The 21,235-nt window shown below is 36.3% G+C and overlaps 1 protein-coding gene across 1 annotated transcript in view; it reads right to left on the reverse strand.

Moving 5' to 3' along the window:
* The window catches only part of LOC121629179 (cadherin-18), a 117,729-nt gene that overhangs the window by 41,629 nt on the left and 54,865 nt on the right, over nucleotides 1-21,235 (reverse strand). Inside the window, exons 4-5 of the mRNA XM_041968774.1 lie at nucleotides 19,034-19,153; nucleotides 125-292 (exon numbers count right to left, since the gene is read on the reverse strand). Coding sequence (XP_041824708.1) covers nucleotides 125-292; nucleotides 19,034-19,153 — 288 coding nt within the window. The remainder of the gene's footprint in view (nucleotides 1-124; nucleotides 293-19,033; nucleotides 19,154-21,235) is intronic.

Genomic DNA, 21,235 nt, shown 5'->3' on the forward strand with positions numbered 1-21,235 from the left:
ACAGCCAAGCACTTTCTATATTATTTCAACTGGATAAAAAATGGATTTCACCATTATTTTCTGTAAAATTGCTAAATGCTACAGTATCAGTTGTGATGTGACAACTATATTTTGTAGCACATACTTTGGGGAAACTTTGGCGGGTTGTCATTGACGTCTGTCAGTGTGATGTTGATGGTGGTGGAGCCAGAGAGGCCTCCAACCTGGCCTGCCATGTCTTTGGCTTGGATAACAACAGTATAGTGTTCTCTGGCTTCCCGGTCCATGTTTGCTAAGGCGGTCCTGATGATTCCTGCAAGGTTGGAGAAAAAAAGTTAAATAAATAAAAATAATTAACATTCAATGAAAATTTTTTATTTATTTATTTTTATGTTTAGAACAAACATACTGTAACTCAGTAGCAAAAGAAAAGGTACAAAATTACATTTTGAAGATAATATAATACTTTCACCTTCTCAAACCTCTTCCAGGTATGAATTACTCACAAAGATCTTTTATACTTTTGAGTCTAACCTTCTATTTCCTTTTATCCTTGTTGTCAAAGGTGGCCTTTTGTTGTTTTTTATTAAAATGTTGGTGCGACCTTGGATCAAGACAAAATGCAAGATACCAAGCCAGCCAAACTGTCATTTATTCTTACATATACACAGCAAGAACAGCCATGAACTTTTGCTATGATATCTCTGTGATATAACACTGCACGTTTGCCCACAGAGAAACTGTAACTTCACCACAATAACAAGCAGTAAAGACAGGAACAGTATTAACTTCCTATATTGCCAGGAGTAAGGTGATTTATTGATATAATAAGTTGGCACCATGCACATATATTCATCTTTGTGCTTGTGTGCATGCCTCTACTATGTTTGTTTGTGTTTATTTGTTTGATGGGTGAGCGTATGTTTCTATATCTGTGTTAAATGGTTGATTCACAATTTTAGCTCCTGCATCCCACCAGCACATAAACTCTGATTTAATATGTTGAGCCTGTTATATCAGTGTCTCTTGTAAACTGTGCTTCTCCCCAGAGCCAAGACCCTCTGGCCAAAGTTGGCCTTATGATCTTGTGAACTTGTGAACTCTGCAATGAGATACAACAGCTGCCTGAGAGCAGCAGACCGAACAATTGATGGCATGGCATTGATAAAAGGAAATCACAAAGAACAACACTGAAAAATATTGCTTCAGAGGATTGAGCCAGACATTACAACAGCCCAGTGAAAATGTATTACTTTCTAAAGTGGTTTATGGGGGAGAAAGTGTTACATATACTGCATGAATCTCAAAAATCAATTAAATCACAACACTAAACTTTATAACCTTTATACCTTTATACACCTTTATAATTTTTTTATGTGAAGAAGCCTTGATTGCCACAGTTTTCTCTGATGGATTACACTACTCACTTTTATATTAAACAACATGAATCAAGACAACCAAAATATGGCAAAGGCATCTTTCCATTTAGTGAAATAAATAAATTAAATTTTCTTTCATTCATTCATTCATTCATTCATTCATTCATTCATTCATTCATTCATTCATTCATTCTCAGAGGCATATTTAATATGGCCACAACTGAGGTTTTAAGGAGTGTTGTTTTGGTTTTGGTTCACTGAAGGTGCTATTAAATTGAACCAATTCTAACAAAAAAATAAATAAATAATAATTCTCAACTTTGACTAACAAAGACAAAACTAGTTGAATAAGATATTGTAAAACGTGACAGGCCATTTGACCATTAAAACACACAGATTTAACATAAAATAAATAGGTGTTTTTTTTTTGGTTTTGTTTTTTTTTTTCCTATTCATGAACTGTGTAGTTTGGTTTTATGGTTGCATTAACAGCTATGTTTATTTTGTACAAAATATTAATAATTCAGATTGCTGTACTTTTTTGTAAAATGTGTATAAATACACTGATAAATAGAGCCGGAGGCCAGAGCAAGGAAATAATTTACCTCAATTTATAATATTCTGTTTCTATTTCAAGCAGTTTGAATATCACCAAACCCCATTTCGGAGTTAATGGATGCAGATTTATTATTTCCTTGATTTCACAAAAGAGGCAGACATACCCGTGTTATACAATAGGTCATTTTCCTCTTTCTTTTCTCCGGGACTCTATAGACAGAAAGTAATCCTTTTTCCTCAGGCTGAATAATCATTAAAAGTGGGTCAAGAAGTGAGACAACTGACAGTATTAAGATCCAGGGGATCTTAGGTTACACATCATCTGTCACGTAGAACAGAGACTGGGGTCATGGCAACTGCTGGAGAAACTGGATCTAACAGGAGTGAATCAACAAAGAGGCTAAATATATCTGAAAAGAAAAGACAGACCCCTGTGGAATAATAACATATAAAAGTCAAAGGTCAATGAAATAAGGTTCATGAGTTGTTGAAGGAGTCAGTCTCTGGTGAACAATGTATTCACGGTTTGACCCATGTCCTACGATTTTACAATAATTGTAGCCTTAAAAAAAGAAGCCTACCAGGGTGGGTTTGTTTTCTGTTTTTGTTTCTTGTTTTGTTTTTAAATGAGGTCCAAATGTGTTTTCTAGATCTGAATCTGTAGTGTTATACATAAACACATCATTTCTCATGGTCTTATCTGTGTAATGGCTCATAGTTGAGTTGTTTTTCTTTCTTTCTTTCTTTCTTTTTTTTACAAAAAATAAAGGAAAGCTTAACTGTGTTAAAAAAAGGGGAGGTTTTTTTTTTTACATAAATTGTCAAAATATACTCCTAGTTTACCTCAAGGATGTACAAAGAACCACAGAATCAGGGTTCTGTGTGAATCTGTGGTAAATCATTGTGGCGCAACAATAATTTTCTTGTTCAGATGTTACAAATGTAAACTACATTGTATGAATGGATCTATATAAACACAAAGTCTATATCTGGACACATTTACGGACCCTAATAAGAGTGTGAAATTGTACTTAGGAAATGTGACATTACTCTGCAAATAAAAAAAAAGAATGAGTCTCAACTTTCTTTCACCACTGCGACGGAAGAGGTGACAGAGCGGATCGAAGGGAGAAAGACAAGGCTGAGAGAAAGGTAAGGATAGGTTTAATGAATATTTTGCTCAAGCCTGTGAAAATTATCTTAAATTCCATTCAAAAGACTGGCTCGTTCTTACAGTAGCTTACAAAATATCACAATATATAAGAATGACAAACAATCAAAATATGTACATATATAAAATCTACTATACAAGATTTAAAACATTATAGGAAAAATATTGATTAAAAAAGGATAAACAGGCGCATTCAGTGCAAATTCTAGTAAATGTTTTGGATAGAACTCACAGTATTTGTTTCCGAACAATACTCTCTGCCCATAGATGCTTCCCATGAATGGAGAGTGTTGGACATCAGACTTCTTTGATGTCACAAATGTGATGAAGGCAGTGTGGAAAATTTGTATGTGAAAAGAATGGCTCACAAATGAACAGCTCACAGCTGTGAATCGGTTCCCATCGTTCATTTAAAAGAGTCATTCAAAAGAATCGATTCGTTCATGAATATCACATCTCTAATTTATCATAAATGTAAGTAAATAGAAGTGATAATAATGCAAGGATAATATTTAAATGTTCCCAAAGAGAATAAAAGAATATAACACTTGTTGTGTGCTTACTAAACAATCAAAAGTAGTGAGGGAGAGAAAAGTGGAGATGCAGAGCAGGAGAGTGTGGCAGGAAAGCTGTGGCAGACTTTCTGCAGAGCCTTATAGTTCTTTCAAAGGACATGAAAAATCAAGTGCTCTCAGCTTAGATATAAGGCTACATTATGTTTTACTTCAATATGCCTAAATAATTCATTTATAACATTTTAAGTTTAAGCTTTTAATTTTTTTTTTTTTTTTTTTTTTCCCAGAAAGGAGGGTTGCTAAGCCTTCCCCCACATTTAAAAAAAATCCTAGAGGAAATTCTGCAGACTTCATATAAAATAACGGTTCTATGATGCGGCTTGACCACAGGTCTGCAGCGATGGCGAAACATTGGACTGTAGCCACATCCTACACAATACCCTCACCAAACTCATCATCCAGGGCAGGGAGACACTTCCACTAACATGGAGACGAGATGGCAGTGATGCCGTTTGTCCAACGTGTTGATGAGTTTCTTAAATCCCGGGTTGTTCACTGTGTTAACTGAGAAAAAGTTCTGTTTGTTTATAACGTTTATCTCTCTGTGTCTCTGGATTATTTAGTCACAACTCATAAAAATTTAACATTTTTCTATTTTCTTGTGTCGCGTCGCAAGCCCTCGTGTGCACGTCTGCGTGAACGAGTGCAACATTTCACATGCACGAATGGCGCCTGTCGCTTGGCTGGAGGAGGGCAGCGATTTCCGCCTCATTGCGCAAGTTCGATGGAAAATGAATGGAGAAGGAGCGACGTCACCTCTCGTGTGTCCAGCCCATAACTGGTGAGGTGTTTGCAAGTCGCTCTGAATAAAACTAAAGCAGACGAGGCTGTGGGAGCAGTCTGCACCAGAGCGCTGCAATGCCTGCCGCGCTCCATTTCCAACTGAAAACAGCACAAGAGGAAACTGCGAAGGACAAAAATATCGGATCCTTTCATTTTTATGATCGTTGAAAACCCAGATCGTAATTGCGATTAAAGTTCGATTAATCGCCCAGCCCTGCACAATAGTCTGTTCAATTGTCAAAATTAGTCAAGAAGATAATACCATATACCATATATGATAAATTGATTGACAGCCAGGTGAAACTAGAACTTGACTGATTCTCACGTCTCAGATTACCATAAATTTAGTTATCTGACAGGTGCGGTCCATGATTGTGAATGCTGCCAAACATGTATATATAGAGCTTGATCAGGACCAGTACAATTTCTGAACATGGAGGCACCTGGCCAAGTAAATAAACAAGGGCAACTGCCTGCCGGAGGAATAGGAAGAAGAACAGGTGGAGGAGGAGTAAAGGTGGATTTATACTTGCGCGGCATCTTCATCACCGCCACAGGCACTGCGTAGCTCTGCGGAGGCCCGAGGCACACCTCTTCCAGATCTGACGTGCAACCCTGTTATGCATAGGTACTCCCTTTTTAATGGTCAGTTTGGGATTACAAGTTTCTGGATCTCCTCAGTAAATTTGTGTAGTAACCGCAATTTTTAAAAAAACAGCACCCAATGGTCCAAGTTGATGAGAGGCTGATCAAATTGTTTTTTTCCATTTCTTCCATAAGCTAATAAAGGACACTATGCATAAAGGAGAACATGTATTTATTTACTCATTTACCTATTAATTTAGTGTGTGTGTGTGTGGGGGGAGGGGGGGGGGGGGGGGGGGGGGGGCTGTTACAATGGGTTGTTATGACACTTAATATGACAAGAAAAATATTGGAGAAAATAAATTACAGAATGACTGAAGATACAGTTTACAGTAGTATTCTAGTCACTGTGCAGTGATTCATTAGAATTGTGTAAAAGTTACTTTAAGTAAAATAACAATAATCTTTGGTGGTAACTCATTCTGTAAGAAAAATATAAGGCATACATTACAAATGGTAATAGAGTGTTGTCCTTTGAATTCCGTGTCTAGGATTAGATGACAACCTTGCACGGGTGGCAGAGGTAAACTTCTCATTGAACAAGAGCAAGAGATCTGAAACATGGTTTTGGCAAATAATATCACACTGAGATAGATCCACACTAAAATCCTAAAAGACAATGCCATATTCCATTATTTTATATTGTCAACTCTATAGGCATCTCCACAATAGACCGGATACTAAACAAGCGTCAGATGACCATAAAGCAACGTTACAAGGTACCACTTGAAAGGAAGGTATCAGTACGTACATGTAAGTCAGTTACTGGTTGTCTATCATTATAACCTGTTTACAATCAAGCAGTGGTAACAAAGTTCTTTGGCTTCAGATCCACCTTTACCTGATTTCTGAATCCAATTATTTGCTTTATCTGACTTCAACATTTTGGTGTATTGTGAAACTCCAGCTTTTTTATAGCCCTGTAGGTTACATATAAAGTTCCCTGTTTATGTGTTAATATTACAGTGTATTATGCTGTATACATTTTCTTTTTACTCTGATGTATGGATGTTACTTTTTTCAGTTTTATAAGTGATTGTATTCTGTTAGCTAGACAAAAAATAAATAAATAATAACAAAATGGTACAATAACCATTGTCAATGAAGGACTGGCTTAAGACTGAGAGGTGGACCTAAAGGATATTTCAACGGTCCTCTGCTATAGTAACAAAACATCTAAACATTTTGACTTGCAGTGCTTGGCACAATGGCAAAGGAGCGATGCATTTTGGGGGCACTGACTATTTACATGAGAAAATAATTTCCTTTTGAAAAAAAAAGAACAATTAAACTAAAGTCGTTGTTTAACACAGAATTAAAATCATGATCTTCAGAAACACAGTTCTGTCAGATTTACTGCAACCTTTGTCACTTATCTGAAACACATTAAGACATGACTGCTGCCACTGCAGACAGATGAAAGCTCTCATGCTGAAAGACACTTTGTGCCTATCTCTATACATTGCATTCTGTGACAAAACAGCAGTATATGACAGTCTGGGACAAAAAGTGTTTCTTTCTTTTTTCTTATAAAAAAAAGTACATTGTTTTTGGGCTCCCACAGAGAGTAAAAATGCTTTCCTTATTCAACTAAATATTACTAAAACTAAGAATCTGTTCATTTTCGTCAAAGTGCTCTTTTTTAAATGCCAGATCTCAGCAGGGATCCAATGTCTTCCTTTGTTCCAAAGCCAATTAAAGTGCTCCAAACTACTTCTCTGTAATGCTACTAGCTTTACAAACTTTATTGTAAGTAATTTTGTTATCAACTCCACTCTGAGTTTTATTTAAAATATGATCTTCAAGACACATATTGCTTGAAAGTTGCACAAACTTGCAACTAAAATCAAACCAAGAAAGAAGATTTGATCTTCTCATAATATTTCTTAGTTCATGAACTTACAAATAATATTTAATTGCTACGGATTCAGGAACAATAACCACACACTGACAGTATGAAGTTTTCTATTTATTTATTTTTTTTTCTAAATGGGGATTTTATAGGCATTCTCATTCACCAGCTGAAAAAAGCTTAAACTCAAATCAACATACAAACATCAGAAATGCATGACAACACTGATGCGCTGCTGCTTTTTACAAATGTGAAACACCAAGCTGCATTCATTCTTGTTCTTGAATGAAGTTCTTTACCAATACAGAGAAAACCAGAATGCTATTCTTTGGAATCTGCAGGTACCTTAAAGGTCTATCAGTACCTGACAGAAAAATCGCACCCCTGAACTCCCTTTCCTGACCATCTCTGGGCTGTAATACCTCAGACAGTTTGACTAAATCTCTATAGAACTCATCAGTTAATTTAGAAAATAATTGAGAAAGAGCTGACTTCTTTGAACCTGGGCCCCACTTGACACAGTGAGATGGTTAGCCTTTTCCTCAACCTCCCTAGTCTATTAGAGTTGATACCATCAGACTATCTACCTCTTTGTCTGGCTGAAAACTTCTAAAAGAAAACAATCTCCTGGGTGAACAAAAAGGATTATAGGAGATTACTAAAGCTCTCTTCAGTCTTCAGCTTTAGGAATCTTGGTTTTTGGCCCATCTGATGCAATGCATTACTTTTGTGCAGGCACAGTCACAAAATGTGTGGTTAAAAAAAGGAAGACAACAATAACTAAAGCAATTATAGAAATAATAATAGCTGCAATAATTTCTCTGTTTATGCAGTTGATCACATTGTGTATGTTTCAATATATGGTCAAGTTGACATAACAAATGACGGGCGAAGTGACAGCTTTTTTTTCTTGATTTAGCCCGATGTAAGACTTAATCCTTTAACTGCAAAAGGAAAACATCTTGATCTATGTCAGCTCCTTCAATAAACTCACTCACAAATCCCAGATCAGCAGAGAAATTAGCCTATTTAGGATTCAAAGGGGACTTAGAGGTTCAGTAGTGTGGTGTGCCTTTGTATGTGTGTGTGTGTGTGTGTGTGTGTGTGTGTGTGTGTGTGTGTGTGTGAAGAGCGGTTAAGGGGCATTCAACTGTGAGACTTGAGAGGAACAGACTTGATGCCTCTGTGGGTAAGTGACAGATGCACAGTGGTGAAGGGGAAGACAGAAGTTATGACCCAACAGTAAAAAGGATAAATGCATCCGCTTCATCTCAGATGTACTTTTGCTGAGATATAGAAAGCTCTTACTAAATTTGCTTGCTTGCAGTTTTTAGATTTGCAAATGATGTGATCAAGTAAATCCATTGCAGTGAACATTATTACCACAGTGTACATGTCACACCAGGCTTCATAATTTCACAATCAGGCACTGACGGTAAAAGTAAGAAAAAAAAATCTCCAGGTTGGTTCACATTTATTGAGCAGTTGAAGGTTTTGTCTGGCTGGCTTTCTTTCTTTATTTATTTATTTTTTTTTTTGCTGTCCTTGTACTTTATTTGAAAAAAATCCACAGATGAGTCAACGTATTCAGCAGGTATGTTCCAAGGTCCTTCTTAGAAGGACATCTTGCCAGGATTTGTGGATGTTATTGGAAAGAATAGGTCACCATGGGCATATAACAAAAACGTTAAAAAGAAATACTCTGGCATTTTGAGAGCACTGCACACATTACAAAAGGATTTTCATGTCTGTCTGTTCAGTACAAGTCTACAAATGTTAATTGGTTTGTACTTAAATAGTACTTTTCACCTTTTTAACACTCTTCATTGACAATGTTTGACATTTACACTTATGACATTATCATATAGTATTAACATATATATATATATATATATATATATATATATATAAACAAAGCCATATAACGTTCCAACCTTTCCTACTTCTCAAGGTACAAATATTTAGGGTAACTAACGGAAGCTTACATTTCTCATTTCCAGTAACTGGTGAAATAAAATGAAGTTGCAATATTCAGTAAATAAATTATTTACAAATCCTATAAACCAACATTTATTAATTTATTTATACAACAAGGCAAAAAAACAAAAACAAAAAACATATTAAATATTGAGAATGAGGTATTTTATGATCAATAGATGAGACTTTAAATGTCCATCATCTACAGTATGTTAAATTATTTAAAATAAAAAAAATAATAAAAAAAAAAACAAAACTGAGAATCTGGCAAAATCTTTGTGCAAAAGGAGCATGAATGAAAATCACTACTGGATAGCCAGCATCTTCAGCCAATCAGGTAGCACTGAATTGAATTCACTGATGATTCTGTCAATAAAAGTAGTGCAGAGACTCAGGAATATTTCCATAAATCATTGCCTGTGAACACAGTTCATTGTGTCATCCAAAAACCTGAGTTAATGATCCAAACATGATCCAGAAACAACCCCATCTTCCCTGTGCCAAAATTCCCTCTAAAAGTAATTAAACAAAATAGAAAACTGTTCTGTTGGCAGAAAAAAATAAATTGGAAATCCCTTTTAAATATGAATGCTGCATTCTGTTTGTTTTATTTAATTTTTAATTTTTTGATTTTACAGTATGTTCCTACTTTTGTTGAATTTATAGATGTGATGTATACATGCATCTTGGGTGCAGCACATGCATTAGTCAGAGTCTGCGATGAAGCACTAAGGTTCATCACAAACCTCAGTTGTATGCTCAGGCTAGATAATCTGCTTTGTTCTCCAATACACTCAAAAGTTGATATGCGTGTATCCATAAAGCTATTTTTGGTCTACTTCTGCCCTATTTCCTGACCTATTACACTTAGAGAAAGTACAGGATGTTTTTGTCTTCATTCCTAGCTGTCACTAAAGTTATAAGAATTGGGTTAAAAATTATATGCTGCAGCTTCTTCTTGGAAACCTGTGAAACCAGATGAATCTAAAAGTGACATTTTAATTCAATGAAGCAAAATTAGTTCTCAATATATCAGACAAAGGACCCCTTGGCTGCAAAGGTTATGGCTGTCTATAACTGCCCTAGTTTAATCTGCTGTTGAAAACATGTTCTTATATTCTCATGTCTTCTTATATTATTGTGCTTATCAATACGATATGGACATAAAATATTTATATTGTGTGTAAATTATATATCTAATATTTTATATTAAGTGCTGATGTGATGCTTTACTCTAGTAAAGTAGATTTTACATGTGGTTCTGGTTAAATAAAGGTAAAAAAAAAACATATCAGCAATAGTTGAGGACCAGAAGCATGTTGTTCGGCATCATTCACAAGGACACTTTAGCATGTGGAAGGCTATGGATCAAAGTGCTCACCCTGCAGTTAACGTTATCTGTACCACAACTGCCCACAGGTTAGCTTAGATTACCATGAAAACTGGAAAAAGAAGCAACATCAAGCCTGTCTGCGCTGGAAGCCAAAAGCTTCACCAGCATCTCTAAAGTTCAATAATTAACATGGCATTTTCATCTAACAGAGGCAACTTCTTTGAATGTTGCTTTTACTACTGGGTTACCAGGCAACACAAGGAGGTTGCATAAAATCCATTGTGGCTTGCAAGAAAAAAATAATAATGTAATGGTGCTGGTAGATACTTTTCATTGACTATGGCTAGCTGTGCTATAGATTTTGGCTTTCAATCTTCCTTTCGCAAACTGTTTTATAAAACATTTTCTTGTCAGCAAATCAGTTTGTGCAAGCCCTAATTCATAGCTGGTGCCTGCACTTGCTTCACATCCCGCCTACCGGCATGACTGATTGGACCAGTGCCAGGTAGTTGTGGGTGGAGCTGAGACCTTTTTTTGTGGTATACCTGAGCAGATTGTGCTCAGCAGTTTATAAATCAGACCTGTGAGTCCTTCTCATGTGTCCCTGGCTTTGGTCCTGACTTAATTTTTGTTTTGTTTTTTACACACATACACTTACTGCTTATCACCCATCCAAACATGGCTACACACACTGACCCACTGACTGACTTAGTCTGATCTTCTATTAAAAATCCATGCCCAACCCTCCTTTGTTAAATTTTTTCAGCCATGGATATAGAGACCACCAAATAAAATGGATTTTATTTTCTGTATACTTCATCAATGACTCCTAGTTTTATATCCAGTGAAAATGTGCTGTTTATTTGTTGAAGATTTACTTATTTTGCTGAGGTACAAAATATGCCTCAATATGCAATGAAAAATGAAGGAAGTGTTCTCATCCATTTGGGGATAAAAATGGGAGTTTTATTCAGGCTTTTTGCATCTGTACAGTTTCCCTATAACTGAGATGTATCAAATACACTTAATTTTATAAATCTAACAAGAGTGCAAATGCACATTTCTGCCTTTGTACATCAAGTTTTCATCATGACATGATTTTATATGTTTTCAATCATTTAAATCTGACTACATTCATCTTTAATCTCAAAGATAAAAATAATAATAATAAAAAAAAAAAAATTCACAATCAGTCATTGACATTTAATATAATTTTCAACTTAAATGTGTTTTATGTAATGCTTTCAAAAACCAATATAATTAGTATTGACACATAAAATCATTGGAATTATTTCCTATAATGCCAAAACTGGCAACAATGATATTCAATATTTAATATTGGCATTAAAAGCAATCATTTTGTTTCTCTCAAACACATGAAGTGGCTTTTATTCCTTATCTAGGTGCTACAAAATACTTTAAAAAATGTTTTTCATTCACACACTCATACAGCGTTTGTTATATTTAGATTTTACTCCTTTACAATCCTGTCAGGGGTACTATGGAGGTTCAATATCTTTTCCAAATAAGATTTGACTCGTGGAGGAACTGAAAGTTGAACTACTGATCTTCTAATTGAATGATGACCCTCCACAACTAAAGCTAGCTCAGTTCTGACCATCAAGCCATGAACTGCCCAAAACCCCTGGAAGTATCCTCTGGATGTTAGTATCAAGTCTTGTAAGTTCTTTAAAGTCCATGAGATTAACTATAAATCAGATAAGTCCCCATCTTCCACTGCTCCATGGTCCAGTTCTGACATTTGTGATAATGTAGGTGCTGTCTGCCATGGACAGAGGTCAGCACCAGCTCTCTAATCGGTCTGCAGCTATGCAGCAAGCAATGGCACACTAAGTTTGACACTTTTCTGCCATGGTTACTTTCTATCACTTTTCCCCTCAGCTCTTTCATCCTTATCAGTATCAGTTACATGGGCTGTGTGTCTTTTTAAAGTCTGTCATGTTCATTTATTTCTTGAACAAATTAAATCTAATCATAAATTGATCACCTTTTGGATTCCACATAAAACCATCATAGAAATGTCATTTTCAATTTTTCATCATAGTTTGAATTCTTTTTTTCAGGGAGACAAGTAACTGCCTTCATGTCATTCTGAGTTAATTATTAACAAGAATGAAGTTGGTGTCATTTTGTACTAAGCTATTAGCACATCTGTCACCTGAATTATGAATCTAAAAATGTCCAACTGAATTAGCTTATGGTGTGGTAAATATTTAACACTTTTGTGGTGTTGGTATAAGTGTTTGAGTCAAACCGACCAATAACATAAACGCACAAATAGGTTGTTAAAACAATACACATGAAATTCCAAGTTCAAGATATAGAAACTGTATAAGATTTTTTCTTTTTTATTATATTATTAAACACTGCATATTTAAGGTGTAATAAATTACTTGTGATCCAAACACAGAGAAGTCATCTTTAAAAGCCTCTTTCACCTCTTAAATTATTTCTAAAGCTTTTTGAGCAGAGCATATTTTCACCACACTGATAGATTGTGATGAGACGTCACAGGCAAGGCTATTTATTTTGTGTGTCCTGACCTCAATTTGTTGCTTGGCTGGGCGGGAGTATAAAGAAAAGAAAAAAAATACAAGACAACAACAACTGAACTGAATCCAACTGAATTTTAGAATATTTGAAATAACATTTGGTAATATCACAAAGCATTTTGTTAGTTCACACTATCACAGATGGGGGCGGGGGAAACGCAAACAGTTGTTTCCTGCTTGAAATATAAAAATTTTACAAACTTGACCATAGCCTATTTCTCACATGCACTGTCTCCAGCAGGAGGTAAATGAGGGAAAACAAGTGTATGAATTGGTTTAGTATTACTCCTAACACTGTGGAACATAGCCCATGGGAATATGAGGATGAGTAGTTGCCTCCTACTCTTTCCTGTCATCCATTTTTTCATTGATATTACAGTACAAACAGCTGTGAATGCATACATTAGTATTGATGCTGATGCATAATCGTTATCATAAGTTAGCAGTCTTGCCTGTCATTTTAGATGTGATGTAAACAGGGAAGTGTGTATAGGAGGCAGAACATGATCCGAATAGTATACTGTTGTAATCGCACTACAACAGTGCAAATCTAAAGTGCTTCTAGTAGAGAGAACATGTCTTCCAAGGTCAGAAATAATCAGAAAGCCATCTTTAGTAAATCTTTTAGTAAAGGGTAAATGTAAATACTAGACTAACTGGCAGTGGTTTGTTTTCTGATTACCTGCTCTTCACCAAGGCAACATTAAAACTGCCAACACCCTCTAGAATACGTTTTAATGATCATAGGCACCAGATTAACTGAAGTGGTTGTCAATGAAGTCCATGAATGTATATTGTAATCTCTGTTTACGTAGGTAAGAACCACTTAGCCTGAGAGTCATTAACTTAACTGTGATCACTGAATGAAAATAGGGCATAAAGATAAGATAAAAAATGAAAACTTTTGACACACTGATTCCAATCAAACTTTGAATTAGCCATATTGAGATTGTGTTGTCACCTAGGTGCAGTGGCTCAGGTGGTAGAGCAGGTCGTTCAGGGGCAGTTTAGGTCTCATTCCCCAAGTCCCATTGTTCCAATCGGAGGTGGTGAGAGAGCCCGCTACTTCCACCAAATATAAATGTGGAGTGAATGGAGTAAATGTAAAGTGCTTTTGGTGCCTTAACACTAGAACCGTCAAGGGGGTAAATTTTTAGTAAAATCTCTACTTCTCTCACTTTGTGGCTTTAACTGAAATGGATCCAGTAAACATACAGTGAATTTTGGTGAGTGTGTGATAACAATAAAAAGAAATCTGAGCATATATACCTGGAAGAAGGTCATTCCTACCGCCTAATTTAATGCACTGTCTTCAGCTGTCAGATGTTTTCACGCCACGCCCATTCACGCCACTCCTGGTTGCTTAGTAATGCACGTGAGTTTGACAGCTGTCATAGAGTGAGTAATAGGGTTTTATAATCATTTAGGGTAATCTAGTGCTAAATTTGACAAACAAATAAATACAAGAGCTGGATGAATGCCAAAGAAGTTTGGTTATTATTCCAAGACCTGAGTGACGGCGAGTCGGAGGGAGGAGAAGTAACTCTGGATGTAGGTGAGGAGGATTCTGACGAGACACTGGAGGAATCGGTGGAGGGAGAAAGTGATGATCCGTCATTTTTACCCAGTAATGAGTCAACTGAGGATGAGCTGATGAAAGATCGCAGACCAAGGAAAAGGTCCTGGATTTTGGTCACAACTGAGGAGTCACCCACCACACATACTCAGCCTGGTAGCCGATGGGCTGCAGTGAAAGGTGACGACATGTCATTTTGTTACATCCTGGTAACATTCGCTGCTCTAGCTGAGCTAACTCTACATTAGTTTATTTTATTCGACCCCAGCGCAACTATCGACTGAGGCGGACTGCCAGTGTGCCCCAACCGCAGCGGTGATGTCGGCCACCCACCCGACCCGTCTTGAAACACGACCGAGGAGACTGACGCACACGCAAGTCAGAGGGCTCGCAGCAACATTTATTTGTATTATCTTCCTCTAAAATGAACTAAAATATTGAAACCTGATATTTTGTTATTTAAGATATGCTGTTTTGACTGTTTAGCTAGTTTTTTAAAGTCTCCATTATAACTATTAAAATAATTAATGTAAACGAACAACTTCAATGCATCTTTGCATTATTTGCGCTGTTGCAGCAGGGGGTGGTAAAATTTACCCTTTTTGGCGGTTCTAGGAGTATTGGAATATTGGCGGTTCTAGTGTTAAAAAGCGCTACATAAATCTAATCCAATTATTTTTAAATGCCAAACTCATAACTAAAGTTAGCCAACTTTTGTTGGCCCGTCTATTTTATATTTACTCTCTGGTTTGACAGCGTTCAGCTGTAGAAGTAAAGTAGATATCTCTTTAAAATGAATTTGGTTAGTAGCATGGTAGTCACATACCATGCACTGTAAGGATGTCACAATAACTTAATTCCACAATTAATTGTGGTATTAAATTCTACAATAAAAAAAAAAAAAATCATAAAGATGCCTCAAAATCATCACTTTCCATAAACGATTATGGCTGAACCATTACGGCAGATCAGTGTAACTTCTACACCAGGGGTGTCAAACTCCGGTCCTCAAGGGCCGGTATCCTGCAGGTTTTCATTGTTTCCCTGATCTAACACACCTGACTGAAATTAATGGGCTATTTTGGAAAAGTTGACAAGAATCTGTTGGATCCACATGATTTTATTCAGGTGTGTTGGAGCAAGGAAATAAATATAACCTGCAGGATAGCAGCCCTTGAGGACCAGAGTTTGACACCCCTGTTCTACACAGAACAAAAACAAAGTTACACAGCATCTGCAAGTTGTTGCTTCTGTTGCTTTGTTTGTGAGTTGCAGAAAAGCTTTTTAAGTAAAAGTAAATTCCCTGTAGTTTGGTCAAATGCTGCTAATGTTTATCTAACACAACACTTAAATGTCATGGTATCATTTGCAATGATGTAATTTTGTACAACACTAGTTGGGCTTATACCACAACGTGATGAGTTCAGCAGTATCCGCTGAACACTACATCGTAGAGATGAGAAAAAATATTAAATAGTTTAAACTCAGTTCTGACATGAGGTTGATGCCTCTTAATTGTCAGTGTGCATATCTTATATATAATATATGACATGTATGATCAGCATCATCCCTTGTGCTATACAAAGATGCTCCTGTGCATCTTCCCCTGACATTTCTAGCTTGAGAATGGATCTCCAGCAGAAAATCTCCCACTGCGTTTGTGTGAAGAGCAACTGTAGAACAAGTCTGGTACAAACAGTCAGCACACTCTTCTAAACATAAATAGTGTTTACTACGAAAACTACTCCAGTCAAACTAATCTAAACCATCCAAGTGTCTGTTTCAGGTGAGGTTACAAGAAATTTGTTAAAAGAAATAATTTACAGAAAAATGACCTTTTAATATTTACTTTTTTTTTTAGAATTGCTGCCAGTTTTAATAATATGATCAGCTTTTGTTACCTATGCATGTTCGTACTGGCCAAAAATGTAGACGCATTTCAGCTGAAATAACATGCCAGGGTTGAGGATAAGTGACAACAGTCTTGGTATTTAAGGGATGTGATGCACCACTCTCTTCCTTACACGCACGTTGATTTGGCTCTGTGATTACCTCGGCTGCCGGCTCAGAAGTGCATCAACTTTAACCCTGATTAAATCTCTTTACCTTACAAACAGCACACCAAGTCATCACGAATGTGCAACAGTCCTGCCTTTTAAGGATGAGGTGAGACACAGTTTTCACCTGAGACTACAGATTTAAAAGATTATAGTGATTATATTTGAAGACAGTTTGTCTCCAGCAGATAAACACACTGATGAGCACCATTATGCTTTATTCAATTTAATTTTTTTTTTGATCATGAACCTTTTTGAGGGACAGATAGATGTCCTGTGAGACATTTTTTAAACAAAATATGCTTTATTTCTAACAAACTTTAATCTTGGGGAGATTTATGAATGAATGCAGGATTTTGACAGAATTTTGTAATGAATATTGGCTTTACAAAGCTTCTAAAAATATAGCATCTAAGCAAACAACCCCCAAAAATTAGTCAAGATGTGTTATTTACACAATGAAGGCATCAAACTCTTATTTAGCTATGGATTTGCAATAAAAACCATGCAGCATTTCAAATTACTGAAGGTATAACATTATAATAGGTTGTTACAGCATCCACTTGATTAGTTGATTAGGGATGTTAAGGTCATTTAACTTCGTTTAAGTGCTGCAAGGCATAAAGAATAATCAGTTAGGCATTTAGTAAGAACTACTAGAGCTGAAACAACAGTTCATAATTGCTTTGGAAAGGCAATTTCAGTGTTTTGTCCTCCTCGAAAAAAGGTTGAAAAGTACATTTCACTGTAACCGTGATCAGTTTGTCATTTGATGCAATTTTGCAGCCGTCAAATTGTTATTTTAGCAATTGTTACGTTTGAAATGATGTCATCAAGCCCCACCAACCAGGAAAGGAAAAATAAATAAAACATGGTAAAATTGTAAAAATTCACATTATCTCCTGTAGAGAAAGTAGGTCAAGCTTGACACAATCCTTTACAAATTCCTTCAACACCATATGTGCCACGCAAATGCCCCTACTGTTCCAAGCAATCTTTCTTCTTATCTTAATGGACTCATAAAATCAGCCTCTGGTGTATCAGGCAACCATAGCAAGCTCAAAAGGAAAGAAGTGTTTTCTTGTATGTGTGGATGTGTTCTTTATAATGCTGCGACAAATATGTAAGCTTGTCATGACAGTGTCTCTGCAGTTTAAGCATAATGGGATCTTGGTACATGTGGATATAAGGAGGAGTAAGCAAGCTAATGCACTGCGAGACAGTTGAAAGAGCTGCTTCATCTCCCTTGTGAGGTGCTCGAATGTGGCAGCATGCCAGCAAAACTGCTTTAGGACTTGGGCTTAGCATATTAAAGATCACATCCAAGTGCAGCTCCCTTTGTGTGCATGTTTTCCACTGACCACTGGAGGTCCTTGTCCTAATTTTAGGCAAGAGTGTGGTTTGCCAGTGGCGAATACAACAGCTTACTTGTATAAATTAATATGTGTGGGTGGAATAGTGCTGTGTGGAGAGTGCAGCTGGCTGGGCCTTCAATCACATCCCTATACTCTGCACTCCCCACGCCCAATTACAATGCAGACAAGATGCCGAGTCAGCTCAAGCAAAGCATGCCATCTGAGCTTTCCAAAAACACAGTGCTTATGGGAGAATGAAAGGAAAATCATTGGATAATAATCAATTTTTACTATCAAAATGTGATCTGAAGTAAATTTAAACCACATCAACATTTAGTAGTGCAATGTGCTGCACGTGGCACTACATGAGAAGTTCCAGATTTCATTGAAAAGCCTGCGTTGCTTTTGCTTCACAAAAAAATACTGTGAAATTGTTCCATCAATCCCCAATTGCCTTTTCCCTCGAGGTAAAGTCAAAATATTCAGCATTTCATTTGTGCTGCTCATTCAGCACAGAATTCATGTTTTACATGGGCGGTGTGGTCTCAAAGGGACCAGTAGCTGTTCCAGATAGCAATGAATCAAATCATACAAGAGAACTGTTGTTCATGTTAACCGACAGTAGCAGCCACAGAGGCAGGCATGGGAAACCTTATACGCATGAGCACCAGCAGGACATACGCCTGTGTGAGATGAAGAAAGATCAGAAATAAACAGACCTACACACTCTCTCAGCGTCTTGTTTTTCACATCATATAAAAGTTATATGTATTGCACTTTAGAAGGGTTATTAACATTTAATAGATTCTAGAAGAAGCCTCTCAAACAAAAGATGGACTTTAAAATATCAAACAGTGGATGCTTTCCTCCTCTTTCCAAAGGCAGGAAACAATGTCTCTAAAGACATCCCTACAAATGACTCCTTTCATGTCAGTGGAGTTACTTTTGGGCCACAAAGAGAGGGTTGCGTGCTTAACAAAGTAGCAGCTATATGAATAGTCCGTAACTCTTCTGTGGCTTCTTTAGCTTTTCTGATTTCAAAGATGCTGCAGTAATAGAGCAGAGTGTTCATTGCACAAGACTCCATGATGCAAAGTTTTCTCAGAGTGAAACATTTTGGAAGATCAACAACGTCAGTCATATTTAGACCTCTAGTAACAATGTTTACTAGCATGCTCAATGGAGAACATTTTTTTCCCAAGCATGCAGTGGTACTTCACCTGTTTTTGGATCCACAGAGAAATATGGCTGTCCTTGTAGAATACTGTAGACTATCCTGGCGCTGTTTCCATAAGTGGGGTCATCAGCATCAGTCGCTGTGACTTGCAGCACAGACGTGCCTAAAAATAAAACAAAACCAAAACAAAAAAAAACAGCAAAATTAATTTCCTGATAAAAGTGTCTCTCCAAAAAAGGTTTTCAAATGTTATACAAGTACAGTGGTGTGGAATTGTGCATAGCAACCATGTCTAGTGTCTGGTAGAGATATAAGCCAGATCACTGTGCACAGAATCTCCGTAGAAGATCACAGGCCTGGACAAAGATGCATACTTAAAATGATGGACACAAACTTGGATGTTTAAATAGAGTCACTCCATTCAAACTAAAGAAATAGGCATATGCGAAATGTGGACAGTGTATATAATGCCTAGTGATTCTATTGAATGCTGGGTGTTTTAGACAAAGTATAAAATGCGCTTGTTACATACCTTGTGTAAGCATTCTATAAAATGCCCAGACATTATAAAGAATGACAAATATGATTTAGGCAAAGTGTATAATGTGTAAAATGTGGTCTGAAAATTATGCAGGTATGCAGGTTCTTTCACTGTTCAGATGTCAATGAAGCATTCTGTAAAGGGTGGTATGAGGACATGATTTGGTGCAGTATTTTACATCATACTAGACTATGCAGGAATAAATACCAAAATTATCATTAAGAAGTGCACTGGCACCCGAATAGCTCAAAGGAAGTTTCTGCAACAGCTGGCAGAGGAACTTGGAGAGAGTTTATGGGGGAGAAACAGCCAGCAAAGCAGGTGAAAGAAGGTAGACCACAGCAGGTGGAGCAGTATTCAAAGGTAGAGCAGATTCCTAAAAGCAGGTAGTGCCAGGTACAGAGATGCCTCAATAAAAACAAAACTCGAGACTTATGCAACAGATGCAAGTTGCGTCAAGAGAAGATCTGTGCAGGCATCTGTCCATTGTAAATTGTTGTATAAGCCTCTTTGTTAAACGTAAACAATACCTGATAGTAAAAAGTTAGAAATATTATTTCCTTCAAATATATTAGCTCTTGTTACGGACTTCTTTTTGAAAGTTCTCTATCAATTTATTTCATCCCTGTTAATTGACATTTATGCCTATTATAATTATTTACACTCTATGCAAATTGATAATAATATTTTGTATATTTTCTAAGATAAATACGTGTTATTTTTTAGCCTTCTGTTTTTGTTGGATTTTTAAGAATCAATCAACAAAAATAACTTTTGTAAATATGCTTTAAGGTTGTTTGAAAAACGTACCAAATAAAATCTATAATTTAACTTTTATATTTTTCCTATTTTGGTTTTTGTAAAACATTATTTAGATGACTAAATGTATTGTCTTAGCTGTATACTTAAAAAAGGAATTGACTGAGCTTAATTAATTTGCTTTAAATGTAGCATGAATAAACAAATGCAGTTCTTGTTTTGATAATACAATAAAGTAATAAACGATATTATTGTTGAGCAGCACAAGTAAAAATGTACTTGTTCTACCTGCCTAGCTATCCTGTTTCTGGTATGTGATAATACATCCTTCTACATATAAATTATGTCACATTATCATTATTTGAAAGCACATTCACAAAGTCATAGATGCTGATTCATAAGCACTTACTGTATGTTTTGTCAAATGCAAGCTGATGCGTTAACTGGAAAAAGGGCACTATCACAGAAGATGACAAAAACAAAGACAAACGATTCGAAAAGTTGGACTGATGCTCTTTTTTTTTTAGCAATTCAGTGTAAAAGCCATTCAATTTAACACTTCAAGTGTTGCTCAAATGGCATTACAGGCTTCATTGACCCATTATAATTACATGATGAGTGCATTGTAATTGCAGCCCAGGCTTATTTAATGCTCTGGTGTATACAGTATATAAGCACTGTTGTGTGATCAGAGATATGAGCTGTGTGATGCATCTTCTGGACACTTGCTTTGTTGTGTTTCCTTAAAAATTAAAGTGTGAAACTCACCAAGTCCCACCAGATATGATTTTTTATTATTATTATTATTTATTTTTGGAAATGTGGTGGTGCAAAGTGTAATGTCAGCTATAATGAACCATGAACCTCACATTATGCTTATGTACTCTGAATCAGTGTCAACCCTGGAGTCACAATTTTAGCTGGAGTTCATCAAGTCTTTGGAAG

This window comes from Melanotaenia boesemani, chromosome 18 (genome assembly GCF_017639745.1).
Source record: "Melanotaenia boesemani isolate fMelBoe1 chromosome 18, fMelBoe1.pri, whole genome shotgun sequence".
NCBI lineage: Eukaryota > Metazoa > Chordata > Actinopteri > Atheriniformes > Melanotaeniidae > Melanotaenia > Melanotaenia boesemani.